General features: G+C 54.5%; 1 protein-coding gene across 1 annotated transcript in view; it reads right to left on the reverse strand.

The window, feature by feature from the left end:
• Positions 1-8,458: 8,458 nt before the first annotated feature.
• Positions 8,459-14,667, reverse strand: part of ABTB2 (ankyrin repeat and BTB domain containing 2) — a 181,985-nt gene continuing 175,776 nt past the window's right edge. The window contains exons 15-17 of the mRNA XM_051966283.1: positions 11,622-11,690; positions 10,944-11,057; positions 8,459-10,045 (exon numbers count right to left, since the gene is read on the reverse strand). Of these exons, the coding sequence (XP_051822243.1) occupies positions 9,848-10,045; positions 10,944-11,057; positions 11,622-11,690 (381 nt within the window). The 3' untranslated portion in view covers positions 8,459-9,847. The remainder of the gene's footprint in view (positions 10,046-10,943; positions 11,058-11,621; positions 11,691-14,667) is intronic.

The following is a 14,667-nucleotide window of genomic DNA, read 5'->3' on the forward strand; positions in this document are numbered from 1 at the left end:
CCCCGGCAGCGCCCAAGGATTGAGTTGCCCACACGGGTGGTTCTCGGGTCTGCCCATCCAGGCCGGGGTCTCTCCAACCACCCCCTCCCTCCTTCAAGTCTAGCCGCGCCTTCCTCCCGCCATGCTTGCCGAGGTCCAGGGCCGCCCGCCTCCTGACGGCTGCCTCCATCCTGGCCATTTTTGCTGTCTCCCCGAGCCTCGTCTGCCTCGTGGTTTCCTGGACTAAAAGGATCAGCTCGAATCCCCCTCCCCCACGCCCCTCCCCCGTCTGCAGGAAGCTTTTCCCAGCCCTCCTGAATCTGGGCGCCTTCTGGGCAGCTGGTCGCCCGGTCGGGATCAGGACTCAGGAAGAACCGAGTTCAAATTTGGCCTCAGACACTCACCAGCCGGGGGACCCCCGGAAAGTCGCTTTCAGTTTCTTCATTTGTAAAATGGAGATAATAAAAGAATTTATCTGCTGGGGTTATTATGAGGAATGAGAATAATATTTGTAAAGCGCTTAGCACTGCCTGGCACCTAGTAGGTGCTGTATAAATTTACATATATATACGCTCGATCCCTCCCGTTCTTTGCATCCCCATCGCTTGTCACAGTGCCTGGCACCTAGTAGGTGCTGTATAAATGCTTGTTCCCTCCAATTCTTTGCATCCCCTTACCCGCAGCTCATTACACCATGGCTACTTATGAATAAATGTTTCGTTACTGGACTTAACTAGAAGCTGGGAGGGCTAGAAGAATCCTGCGGCAGACGGAGGTCTTGGATCTGCCTCCGGGAAGAAGCGGGGGAAGGTGGGAGTTGGATGTGAGGATGGAGAAAACCCAGGGGACATTCTGGGCATAGGGCACAGCCAGGAAATGGAGAGAGAAGGAAGGGAGGGAGATGTCAGCCATAAAAACAGGCTGCAAGAGCAAGGGGAGGAGAGCCTGGGCCAGGAGAGCAGGGGCAGGCGGGAGGGGGCCATGGAGGACGCTTAGGCCGGGAGTTTGGGTGCCTGGGAGGATGCCGTTGCCCTTGACGAGATCGGAAGCTGGGGAGGGGGGAAGGTTTGGAGATGATGATGACATTAGTGTAGGGGGCACCCACAGAGCTGTCATCTGCAGGCCCCACGGAGCCGTCATGGCGGGCTCCGGGCCAGCTCCGGGCCGTGGACGAGACTCGGCTCAGCTGTAGGGACCTGCAGGGGCTGAAACATGGATTTGGGGGGACGGGCGTTAAGCGAGCCCTTACCCGATGGACGCCTAGGCCCGAGGCGCTGCATCGGGCTCCAGATCTGGGGGGCCTCCTGTCCCCCGGACCCGGCCATCTGGGCCCCAGACAGTGAGTGACAGCTGTAAGGCCGCCGCGTCTCAGCGGATCTCCCTGGCGGAATGAGGGCAGATGGGCCGGGCCAGGAGCTGTCACCGGGTTGGCTGGTGGGCCTGGAACAAAAGCTCAACCTCCCTCAGCCGGGGGGAGGATGGGGGGAGGGGCAGAGGCCGGGCCTCCATCGCTCATCTGGCCCTGGGGGTCCCAGCTGATGCCTCAGTGACCCGAGAGGGGGCGCAGAGTCAGCTGGGCAGACGGGAGGGGGCGGGGAGAGGAGGAGGGGAGGTGACAGCTAGCGGGGCTGGAGAAATGCAGGCTCGTTACGGCTGTCTGCTCACATGCCGAGGGGGTGGGGGTGGGGATGGGGTGGGAGGGTGTTCCTCCTCCGCTAACTGGCTTCTTACAGGTGGAGGATGGGAAGATTGATCACCCCACCCCCTACCCCTGCCCCCGTCTGTGTTAGGGGAACTTGTTTCAAATTGGAAGAAATTCTGGGTGGAGGGAGAGGCTGGGAAAGCAGAAAAGTCAGTGAAGTCGAGCCGGCCGGCGCTATTTTCTTGTTATTCTCCCCCCTCCGCCCGCTGGGGAGGAGGGGGCCGGATGGGGGCTAAGAGTCGGGGCCGCAGAGGGGAGGAGGGGACAGCTGACATTCGCGTGGCGCCGAACTCAGCAAAGCATTTTACTCATTATCTCATTTTGTCCTGGGGATAGCCCGAGCTGGGGCTAAGCCCATTCCCCAGGTGAGAAACGCTGATCAACCCAGGCGTTTACTATCCAGGTAGTCTACACCTGAGTCCAGATTCAAACTCGGGTCTTTATGGACGCGCGGTAAGAGCTCGGTCCGCGCCACCTTTGTGGCCCGAGGTAGGGGCCCGGTCCGCGCCACCTTTGTGGCCCGAGGTAGGGCCCCGGTCCGCGCCACCTTTGTGGCCCGAGTAGGGGCCCGGTCCGCGCCATCTTTGTGGCCCGAGGTAGGGCCCGGTCCGCGCCACCTTTGTGGCCCGAGGTAGGGCCCCGGTCTGCGCCACCTTTGTGGCCCGAGTAGGGGCCCGGTCCGCGCCACCTTTGTGGCCCGAGGTAGGGGCCCGGTCCGCGCCATCTTTGTGGCCCGAGTAGGGCCCGGTCCCCGCCACCTTTGTGGCCCGAGTAGGGCCCGGTCCCCGCCACCTTTGTGGCCCGAGTAGGGCCCGGTCCCCGCCACCTTTGTGGCCCGAGTAGGGCCCGGTCCCCGCCACCTTTGTGGCCCAAGTAGGGCCCCGGGGTGCGCCACCTTTGTGGCCCGAGTAGGGGCCCGGTCCGCGCCACCTTTGTGGCCCGAGTAGGGGCCCGGTCCCCGCCACCTTTGTGGCCCAAGTAGGGCCCCGGGGTGCGCCACCTTTGTGGCCCGAGTAGGGGCCCGGTCCCCGCCATCTTTGAGGATTCTGAGGTCGGCAGAGCGGAGTCCCCCAGATCCCTTCTCCACCTGTGTCTGACATACCCAGCCCCGGGGACCCCTGGGCCCAGGCGATGGCAAAGGGGATCCGGAGTGACTCTGGACATCCTCTAATTTCCAAGCCTCTGATTTGTATTACTGAGTCAATAGGACGTCTTCCCCTGCCCTTCTCAGGTGCTCATGGGGGAAAGGCTGCATTATGGTGCAGGTGGAGAGGGACCCGAATATTCCCAATAGATTTCATCCCAAGCTTCAACATCAGCAGCCGGAGCCAAACTGTGGGAAAGTGGGGGATCCAGAATGGGGGGGGGGGAGGGAAAGGCTGACCGCAGGGCTTTAAATTGCAGCTCTTCTCCCTTACCCTCCCTGGGACTTTGAACTAGACACCTAGAACCTTAATATCCTTCCAATTCTGAAAACCATCATTATTATTTTATTATTATTATTATTATCTGGGTCTTAGAATGGGAGAGAACCACAAAACCATACAAGCATCCTGCCCATGTATCAGGACCAGCATTTCCCCAGTCACACAAGTGATGGCGGACAGACAAGGATTTGAACCCCAAACACAGCGTTCTTTTTCCTAACAGCCGACACTCCTTAATCCCCTGTAAAGTCTTTTTTTTTTTTTTTTTTAATAAACATTACTTTATGAATCATGTTGGGAGAGAAAAATCAGAGCAAAAGGGAAAAATCCTGGGAGAGGAAAAAAACAAACAAAAAAAAGACGTGAACATGGAACGAGCTGACTTACATTCAGTCTCCTTAGCTCTTTTTCTGGATGCAGAGGGCGATTTCTGTCCAAAGTCCATTGGGATTGCCTTGGATCACTGACCCATTGGGAAGAAGCAAGGTTTTCCTGGTTGATGGTCGCACATTCTTTTTTTTTTTTTTTTAATTTTTATTTAATAATAATTATATTGACAGACCCCATGCCAGGGTAATTTTTTTTACAACATTATCCCTTGCACTCATTTCTGTTCCAATTTTCCCCCTCCCTCCCTCCACCCCCTCCCCTAGATGGCAAGCAGTCCTATATATGTTGGATATGTTGCAGTATATCCTAGATACAATATATGTTTGCAGAACTGAACAGTTCTCTTGTTGCTTAGGGAGAACTGGATTCAGAAGGTATAAATAACCCGGGAAGAAAAACAAAAATGCAGATAGTTCACATTCGTTTCCCAGTGTTCCTTCTTTGGGTGTAGCTGCTTCTGTCCATCATTTATCAGTTGAAACTCAGGTCTCTTTGTCAAAGAAATCCACTTCCCTCAAAATATGTCCTCATACAATATCGTTGTCGAAGTGTATAATGATCTCCTGGTTCTGCTCATTTCACTTAGCATCAGTTCATGTAAGTCTCGCCAGTCCTCTCTGTATTCATCCTGCTGGTCATTTCTTACAGAACAATAATAATCCATAACATTCATATACCACAATTTACCCAGCCATTCTCCAATTGATGGGCATCCATTCAGTTTCCAGTTTCTAGCCACTACAAACAGGGCTGCTACAAACATTTTGGCACATACAGGTCTCTTTCCTTTCTTTAGTATCTCTTTGGGATATAAGCCCAGTAGTAGCACTGCTGGATCAAAGGGGATGCACAATTTGATAATTTTTGGGGCATAATTCCAGATTGCTCTCCAGAATGGTTGGATTCGTTCACAACTCCACCAACAATGCATCAGTGTCCCAGGTTTCCCGCATCCCCTCCAACATTCATCATTATTTTTTCCTGTCATCTTAGCCAATCTGACAGGTGTGTAGTGGTATCTCAGAGTTGTCTTAATTTGCATTTCTCTGATCAATAATGATTTGGAACACTTTCATATGAGTGATAATAGTTTCAATTTCATCCTCTGAAAATTGTCTGTTCATATCCTTTGACCATTTATCAATTGGAGAATGGCTTGATTTCTTATAAATTTGAGTCAGTTCTCTATATATTTTGGAAATGAGGCCTTTATCAGAACCTTTAACTGTGAAGATGTTTTCCCAGTTTGTTGCTTCCCTTCTTTTTTTTTTTTTAATTTAAATTTTATTTTATTTAATAATAACTTTGTATTGACAGAATCCATGCCAGGGTAATTTTTTACAACATTATCCCTTGCACTCGCTTATGTTTTGTTTTTCCCCTCCCTCCCTCCACCCCCCCCCCCAAGATGGCAAGCAGTCCTATATATGTTAAATATGTTGCAGTATATCCTGGATACAATACATATTTGCAGAACCGAATGTTGCTTCCCTTCTAATCTTGTTTGCATTAGTTTTATTTGTACAAAGGCTTTTTAATTTGATGTAATCAAAATTTTCTATTTTGTGATCAGTAATGGTCTCTAGTTCATCTTAAGTCACAAATCTCTTTCTCCTCCACAAGTCTGAGAGATAAACTATTCTATGTTCCTCTCATTTATTTATAGTCTCGTTCTTTATGCCTAGGTCATAGACCCATTTTGATCTTATCTTGGTATATGGTGTTAAGTGTGGGTCCATGCCTAATTTCTGCCATACTAATTTCCAATTATCCCAGCAGTTTTTATCAAATAATGAATTCTTTTCCCAGAAGTTAGGGGCTTTGGGTTTGTCAAACACTAGATTGCTATAATTGACTATTCTGTCTTGTGAGCCTAGCCTTTTCCACTGATCCACTAATCTATTTCTTAGCCAATGATGGTTGCACATTCTTGCTGTTATTGCAGGCACCTGGAAGGTCACAGCCTTCCCTGGGCCTAAGGGCTCCCTCCACGGGGGTCCAGCTGACATTGAAGAGAGAGAATAAAGTGAAGCAGAAAGAGGCTAGATTTCGAAGAGCTTTAAAGCCCGGAGAATTTTGTTTGATGCTGGCAGTGACAGGGAGCTATTGAGGTTTATTGGAAAGCAGGAATGAATGACATTGTCCTGTGCTTTGAACACAGGACCCGGGACATTTTGACACCTGAGTGAAGGCTGAAGTGGAGTTGGTTCCTTCTCACCCCCAACAAACACTCCTCATTCCCATATATAGGAATGAAGATTTAATTCAACAAATAAATTCAATTAACATTGGTTAATAAGCCTCCCTTATATGCGAGGAGATGGGAGTGGGGGGTGTCTGAAATAAATTCAGATAAGTAGATGACGGGGGCTATGATCGGCTCAGATGAGCTTCTAGAGGGAACTCAGAGGGGGGAACTGACTTTCTTGCGGGGGGTCTCAGTGTGCCTTCCGTGGCCTGCAGGTTCATGCAGGTATCAGTGACTTCCTTCTCCAAGACTGAAGTCTCCTGCCTTTGCCTCTGTCCCTGGTATCTAGGACAGGCTAGTTATTAACCACTGGCTTACAGCTTTTGCTGGTAATTGTGAGTTGAGTGTTCCAGCCCCACAGCTTGTATGGGCCAAAGGCTGGTTTGAACCAGGACCGCACACCCAGCAGGGTTTAATTCCATCCGGGCTCAGGCCGGGATCTCTGAGTCTGCCCAGCATCTCTCTGGCCCCCAGAGGGCGACTTGACCTCACGTTGGAGGGTTTCCTTCCCTTCCCTTTCTCTCCCCCCCCAACCCAGTTCTGGCCCCAAGACCTGGTCCAGCTTGGGCAGGAAGAGGCCGGTGGCAGGGGTGAAGGGGAGGAAGGCAGTCACCCCCCGAGGCAAGTCCAGGCCCTCCCAGGAGCCTCATGGCCAACTCCTGGGCCCATAGCCCACCATGTCTCCGCTGGGCCACTGACCGACTTTGGCCCCGAGTGACCAGTCTGGTGGGAGGGGGCCCGGATTTACAGCCTGGACCAGGGTGCAAATATTCCCTCTGCTCTTTGCTACCTGGGGAGATCTCGTGTGTAAAACACAAACAGGTAGCGGGGAGAGAACGGACTCTACAGGCTAGTGATAACAGCCAACATTTGTTCTGTGCTTTAAGGTTCACAAACCGAGCCGGTAGCTAAGCGCCATTACTATCCCCATTCATAAGAAGGTACAGTAGCTGATTAGAGGAGTTTTAACATCCTAGTTTGGAAGTGTTGGGAGCGGGATTTGAATCCGCAGCTCCAGCCCATCATTCCCTCACTCTGTCCCAGAGACAAAATCCCCTGCGGGTCTGAACCCGTGGGCGCCGGCTCCCAGATATCCCACGCCAAGATGGCGGGAGGGATCGGGGAGGTGGAGTGTCACTGACATAAACATTAGTAAAGGCTGGTCCAAGAATAAATAAAGCATCCCAGGCATGGGGTGTACCACTGTCCCCCTGCCTTCCCCATCTCCTGCTGGGAAAGAAGGTTGGATCCAAAATCTCACTCTGTGACCTCAGCAACCCCCACCTCAGTTTCCCTATCTGTCAAATGGGCTAGATAACTTCTGAAGTTCCTTCCAGGTCTAGATGTCACAATACTAAAACTTGGGGTTTGGAGCCTTTACAGAAAATAATATTAAAGTTAGAGGAACCTTAGAGATCACAGTAATAGCTAACTTCCGTGTGTGTGTGTGTGTGTGTGTGTGTGTGTGTGTGTGTATACAAATTTAATTAATATATAAAGTTCTAGGTTTAAAAAATAAAAATTATAATTTACATTTTAAAAGAACACACACACACACACACACACACATATAATAATATACATTTAACAAGCACTAAGTAGGAACTGTCAGGTTCCGAGCTAGGAGCTAAGAAAAACCCTCAGCAGTCCCTGCTCTCCCAAGAGTCCCTGTGAGCAGCTCACATTCTCTTTTGGGGCGGACAAACACCTCCTTAAGGTCTACAGAGCACTTTTCTCAGAGCAACCAGTAAGCAGTAAGAATATTCCGATGCTCATTTTACAGATAAGGAAAACTGAGGTCCCCGGATGAAATGTTTCTCCCGAGCTCAAACCGAGATCTCGTTTCCGGTTGTCTTCTTGCCACTACGTGTCCCTTGCTTCCTTTTTGACCTTACCTGGAAGTCTGCTCAGGGATAGACGTGCCCCGATCCCAGGAAATCATAGCCGACATTTATATGAGATCGTTGCAAGAGGCTTTTTTCTTCCTTCTTTTTCAGAGGGAGGAGAGCAGAGAGTAAGCTGGACGATAGGCTAGCCCGTTCTCTTTTCTGTTCAAAGGTAACCATCCTACCTGTGGAGGGCGGGTCTAAATCAGGGGCTCAGATTCTGCTCCTGCTCCATCCTAACTGACTCGGGTTCTGTGGGGGGTGGGTGGGGTTTCTGTAAGAGTTTAAGTTAGCAAAGCAGGCGCTGATCTCCTGGAGCTCCCAACACCGTTGAACTGTAGGTCCAAGGAGGAAACAAAAAGCAAACCCATAACTCCTCCCTCCCTGCTTCCCCGACCTGTTCCGAGATTGATAAAATCCTCCCCTCGGCCTTAGAAAGGGCTTTGCCCGCCCAGGCCCAAACCTAATAGAAACGTATTTATATTTATTTTTATAATTGCTTGTGATCAGGGCACGGCTGCCCCTGAGACGACTCCAGGGTTGCTGTTTTACCGATAGGGAAACAGCGCTTTGACTTAGGGGGGTTTAGTACAGACAGGTGATCATTCAGTCCCCTCGCTTTATTGGGGAACGTGGGCAAGGTCATTCCAAACTCGAGTCCTTTCCAGTGGCTCCCGGCGGCCTCTGCCCAGGGGCCGTCCTGCGTCCTCCCGGCCCGGACACCAAGGCCTACTTTGTCCCCGTCCCAGCTAAAGGCTTCAGGGAGGGCCCGCCCGGCCCTCTGGCCCCATGGTCCCCGGCTCCTCCCGCAGACCAGCACACAGACTGCTTGTTAACAAGTGTTTATTGTTAATAAAACCCCGATACATTTACAATAAATGACAACAGGAATTAATGTACAGTTAACATATACAATATTACAGCAATAAAATAGAGCCTATACCTTTGTACATCTTGCCGAAGCAGCAATTTGAAAATATTTTCCAGTATTCCAAGCCATTCTGGGCTTTTCCCCAGGCTGCCCAGGGGCAGGGCCACTCCCTCCCCAAAAGCCCACGCGTGGCTGTGGGTGAATAAATAAATTGTTAGAGCCCCAAGGAAGCCCGGGCGGCCCCCCCCCTCGCTCCGGCCCATCCGCGCCCAGTTCAGCCGGCCTGGCTCTCTCAGAGCGTGCCGAGTCTGGGGGCCCGGGGAGCGCGGCCGTGGGATGAAATATTGCAGCCTCCCCTCCTTTCTCATTCGCTCTTACTCCTTCCTGCCAACTATTGGATGTGAACCACCCCAGAACGTGGGGTCCTCGCCCTTCCTTTCCCCTTTCCTGAGACAAAAGACAAGCTCCTTCCGGCCCGAGCCGGGGCCATGGCCTTGGTCTGGGACCCGCCAGGTGACGCTCTGCTCCAGCCCCGGCCCGTACCCGGACTCTCCCCCCGCCCCTGGCCTCTGAAGGAGCTGTGAGCTCCCTCTTGCTGCCCTCTCACCTCCCACCTTCCTCCACTTACGATCCTTTCCCTTCCAACTAAAAACCGGCCGTCCCCACCCCGTCCCGAGGGCCCGTCTCTGTCCCCGACCTCTCCCCCCACCGTCCCCAGCCAGAGGGCAACCGCAGACTCGCGCCGGAGCACGGGCAGCCCCCTCGGGGGCAGGGGCGGGGGAAGGCGGGGGACGGGGGAGCCCTGCCATTGCACTCAGGAAAGCCGGCTCCCCATCCCCCTGCCCACCCTCGTCCTGCCGCGGGTGAATCCACAGAACTGAGGGGGAGAGGCGGCCCAAAGGAAGATGGCCGCTACCTGCAAAGGGGGCACAGGGCAGAGCGGCAGGAGGGACCTTTGGGGCGGAAGAGCATCAGCCCTTTCAGCTTGAGCGAGTGCCCACCTGGGGGGCACACTGAGCCCGGCGCAGGCGGAGATGGGCAGGGACAGAGAGATGTACACGAGCGGCGAGACGGGGAGCCGGCCAAGCTCTGCCAGAGAGAGACACGACTCCTCTGGGGCCACGGATGCCCACGGAGCCCACGAGGCCGGCGCCATCCTGGCCAGCCCTTGCCACAGCCCTTTCCTTCCCCATGGAGAGTTCTCGGTGCCGAGGGACGGGTCTCCCCCACGACAGGATGGCCGGCGGCTGCCCTCGGTGCCCCCAGCTGCGCAGAAGCCAAGCCGTTTCCCCTCCCGCTGTGGGAGGGCTGGCCGGCAGCGGGCGGCCCCGGGCCGGGGCCCGCTCACACCCGGGAGGTGATGTACACCGAGTGCACGCGCTCGGCCAGCGTGTTCTGGAGGTCCTGTAAGGGGTCCAGTCCCTGCACTTTGCTGCTGCGGCCGTAGATGAGCTGCCGGAACGAGTCCTGCTCCAGCAGGGCCTTCATGTGCTTCAGGAAGAAGCCCTCGCAGAACAGAGCCAGCTCGGGCGCGTTGTGGATCTGGGGGGGAGAACGGCCACGGGTGAGACCGGGGGGCCCGGGGAGAGCGCGGTGCAGCCCTGGGCGCGGCCCCGGACAGCGGTGGCCCTAGGCTGGCACAAGTCCTGCGCTGGCACTGGCCCTAGGCTGGCACCGGCCCTCTCGGGGGTTCCCGGCTTCTACAACCTGCGCTTTTCTAGCAGAAATAGCTCCTCGGGGGCGGGGCGGCTCACTCAGTCAGGGGTGCCGCCTCCAAGTTGGGTTTTTGGCCTCCATCACCCCCCCGAACAAAGCACTACATTTCCGGGTGTTGTTTTAAGGCTTCTGATTCTGCCTCAGCCGGACTGCGCGCTCAGGGCCGGACCGAGCCAGGCCACTATCCTACAGAGCCAGAGAACCAAAGTTCATCCCGAAGGTTTGCAAAGCACTGGGTTCCCCGGCTCTCTGAGGGGAGGAGGATTATTGCCCCATTTCCCAGATGTGGACGGCTCTCCCAGAATCCCACAGCACACTCTCTGGGGAGGGGCTACAACGCAAGTCTTTTTGACTCCCCTGTAACACTCCCCCTCCCATCCTCCCCTGTCAGCCCCGGGAGGAGGAGGAGGGCGGATCCACGAGTCACTGCGTCCAGGTCCCAACTGAGTCTGCCCCATGGGAAAAGCGCCGGGGGGTGGAGGGGCTGCCTTGGGATCCCCGGCCCCGCCATGGAAGGAGGGCCCGGGGGGAGAAGGCGGAGCGGGGTGTTTGGGCACGCCAGGGGCCGCCACTTGTGACTGAGGCTCCCGGGGACAACGAGGAGGGGGGGCCCCGCTCTGCAGCCCCCTCTCCCCCTCCCCATCTTACAGCTGGGCACAGCTGCTGCTGCCGCCAGATCTTCACGAACGGGGTGATGGCGGAAAGGCCGGAGCCTCTCCCGTACCTTGGCGTACTTGTAGATGTTCACGGAGCTCTCCATGCTGATGGTCTGCGAGCACATGATCTCACAGTGTCTCTGCAGGGCGTCGAGCTGGAACAAGCTGGCGGCCGACAGCAGCTGTGGGGGCAGAGGGGGGCAGAGGTCAGGCCCGTTCCCTGGAGCAGCCCGATTCGCCCCAGAAATGGCGGCCGGCCTTCCTCATTGGCCCCGTCTCCCCAAGAGTCCGTGGGGTCCTGGAGCTACGGCGAGGGTCGGGGCTTCCTGTCCTGGACCCTGCTCGGGGGTCAGGAGGGTCTCAGGCTTGAGATCGGATCCCTGGGGAGGGGAGCTGCTGACGCTGTTGTATGAGCGGCTCGACGGGACCGTGGTGGAGTTCCCCAGAATCCCCTTCTCTTTGGCTGATGCTTCTAAGGCGAGAAGGGGGTTCCTTTCCTGTCTAGCCCTCCCCCTCCACTCCCAAGAGCTGAGCTGGGGGGATCTCCCGAGGGCCTGAGGCACTCCTGCTCCTCCCATCCCACAAGGTGCTTTTCTGGGATTTTTTTTTAAAACAGGCTGTGGGAATTCCCAAAGAACTGCAGGAAACCCGGCTCTAATGGTGAGCTCATTCCCTGGAAGGGACCAGGAGGCGGGAACAAGCTGCCTCTCCCCCCACCACTGGGGGGACAACGGGAGGACGCTCACCTCGAGGATGTCAGCGGTGGGGATTTCCATGGACTCGGTTCCTCCGTAGTAGAGATACTGCATCATCAGCTGAAACAGAGGGAGGTGCACCGTGAAGGCCGGTCCCACCTGAGCTTTGGGGGTGACCGGGAAGGAGCTAGATTTGGTGTTCACATAGGGATTATCCTGGGGTCACAGGCAAGAACTTCAATATCAAGCTTTCTTTTTATAAATGAGGACACCGAGACTTGGAGAATTGTGATTTTTAGGTCACCTAGGTGGAGGAGATGGGACAGACTCTGGGATTCCAAATTCAGCACTCTGTCTCTTCTTAAAAAAACAAAAAACAAACAAAAAGAGACCCACATGGACTGAACCGCCCTTCTGAACTTCTTCCTGCCTTTTTTAGGGGGTATTAATGCTCTTTTCTACCAGCAGACTCTCCAGATGTCCGGATTCAAATTGCAGACTTGGCTGCTTGCTACCTGGTTGAGCAAATCACTTAATCTCTCCAGGGTTCGGTTCCCTCATCTATAAAATAGGGAGGTTGGTGAAGGCCATCCTCCCAGACCCCTGAAGCATGAAGCCTTGTGATCCTCGCACCATAGCCCGACACATGAGCTGCAGGAAGCACAAAGAGCGGCTTTTGCTCTCCGGCTGCCCTTGACCGGATCCCTCCCTCCAGCTCCTCCGCTTTGTCGGGGCTTCCTCCCCAGGTCTCGCAGATTAAGAATAGTCAGGAGAAAAGCAGGCGAAAACCCAGAGGCTTTCGAGGCAGATGGAAAATGGGCAGGACGTGCAGTTGGGGGCCCTTCCTACTGATGTGTGACTTTGGGCACCTTTCCTTTTGGCCCTCGCCTATAGGATGAGGGGGTCGGGCAAGAAAGCTTTCCCTTCTCCCTTGAGCTCTGATTTATAAAGGTTTGTCCAAATAGCCTGATCAGGGTAGAGAGAGAGGCCTTTGATGCAAGTTCAGGAAATGGGAGCCTCTCTCCTATTGCCCCCCAAGTCTCAGGTTGCGGTTCCAGAGGCCCAGCCGGCTGATGAGCCGGGGGCCCCCAGTCACACCCCATTCCTCCCAGCCTCCAGAGACAAGCTTGTGCTGGTTTTAGCTCCCTGGGAGCAGAAGCCAAGGAGGAGGGGCTCCAGACCAAATTTGGCCTCGCGGCCTGAGATAAACCTGGCAGGGAGGGAGAACCCTTTCCAAGTGGCAGAGGTTCAAAGGATGGGGAGGAGAAGTTCAGGAGGGGGTCCGGCCCCCGTGGGTGGCTCTCTGGGGTTCCTTGACAGAGCGGCAGCGGGGAAGGGGAGGCCACGGGGGGTTTGTTCTGCCAAAGATTCAATTTGCTCCATTGCGGAGGCTGGGGCCCAGCTTACACAGAACTGCTCAGTTAGAGAGAAGGGGGGAAAAAATCCCTCACGCTCCACTAAGGAAACAGACCCAGCAACCGGCTGGCAACTAGCAGGAGCGGGTAAACAGAAAGCTTTGGCCAAGCTTCTCTCCATTAAGGTGGTGCCTCTGGGGCTCTTAGAGGCACCAGAGGGTCTAGGAGGGAAAGAAACGCAGTCCCTGGGGGAAGGGAGGCCGGGGGGCCGCCACGGGGCTTGTCTAGGTCTCCCCTAGTGGGCCGGCTCCCTCAAAATCGAGGGCGAAAAGGCTGCTCCCTCCTCAAATCCAAACACAGGATCCTATTTCTACCAACCTCCAGCTTCCTGTCCAGATGAGCCTTTCTCCCACCCCCTCCCTTCCCCAAACAGGAGGAGAGGGATGGACGAAGAAGGTTAGAATAACACAACAAAGAGAGGATGGAAGCACAAAGAAAGAGGGGGGAGGGAGGGGAAGACCAGATGAGCTGGGCTTTGATGGGCAGGGGCCCTTCTGGCAAGGGCTGGGACAGGTTCACGTGGTCTGTTGTTGGAGCTGGGACTCCACAGGCTGGGGACCTCCCAGGAGAGCCTGGGCCACAGGTTAGCCTCAGGGCAGCCCTTTGGCAAAGGGGGCCCAATGGGGTGGCGGTGGGGGAGGAGCAAAGCCTTGAGAGCCTCAGCCCTCCGGGGCCGAGGGAGAGCTAGTCTGGCACCCTCTCTCGCTGTCACTTTCCTTCCTGATTTATAAGTCAGGACAGAAACCTGGATGGGGCCACTTTGACATGTTCCTCTGTCCCCTCCTTCTAAAGAAAAAAAACTTCCCTGAATTCACTTAAGAATGGGAAAGTTGACAGAAAGCCAGTCTGAATCTTCCAGAGAGACACTAGGCTGGCTTTCGGTCATTCCAAATGAATAAATGCCAGGTCTCCGGCTCTGACGCTTGGGATCTGTGCTGGGAAGAGCTGGCTAGAGAGGGAGAAAGGGCCCTGGGAGAGGTGCCCACACTGCAATCGGGGGTACCATCTGGAAGGGGAGTATTCTGATTTGGGCCCATATTCGCCCCCTGCTTGCTTGTGGAATAGGATCTTGAACGAGGCCGTTTCCTCCTCTGTGGCACTGGCCCTGTCCCACCCTGGAGTCACCGTAGCCCTACCACTCCTCCCGGCCCCATCACTTCCAGGAACCCCAATAAAAATGTCATCAGGTTACACCGGGAACATCCTGTTTAGCAGAGAGCCTGCCTTAGTGTGGCAAGCACAGGCTAGAAACTTGGGTTCCAATCGTGAGTCTAATCTCAACTAGTCATGTGACCTTGACCAAGACTCTGCTAGTGTTCTATTCTGTTTTCCTCCTCTGTAAAATGGGAGCATCAATCATGAGGATACTGGAAGGAAAAGCACTTTGTACACAAAGTATTATAGAGATGTGTGATCTTGGGCATTGATTCACAGAATCTTTCTGTGCTTCAGGATCTTTGTCTCTGAATGAGGGGAAGGGACTGTCCTTGATTTAAAACTGTGATTCCAAGTCACCTCTCTGTAAATGAAGGGGTTGGACTAGCTGACTCTGAGGTCTCTCTCAGCTCCAGATCCACACACTATGAACTAAATTAACTTAAGGCCACAAGGGTCATTAAGAAGCAAAGGTGGTCTACACTTGCACTGGTACTAGGTGGCCTAGGAAAAAACTGCCTTCCTGG

This window comes from Antechinus flavipes, chromosome 6, assembly GCF_016432865.1.
Source record: "Antechinus flavipes isolate AdamAnt ecotype Samford, QLD, Australia chromosome 6, AdamAnt_v2, whole genome shotgun sequence".
Lineage (NCBI taxonomy): Eukaryota > Metazoa > Chordata > Mammalia > Dasyuromorphia > Dasyuridae > Antechinus > Antechinus flavipes.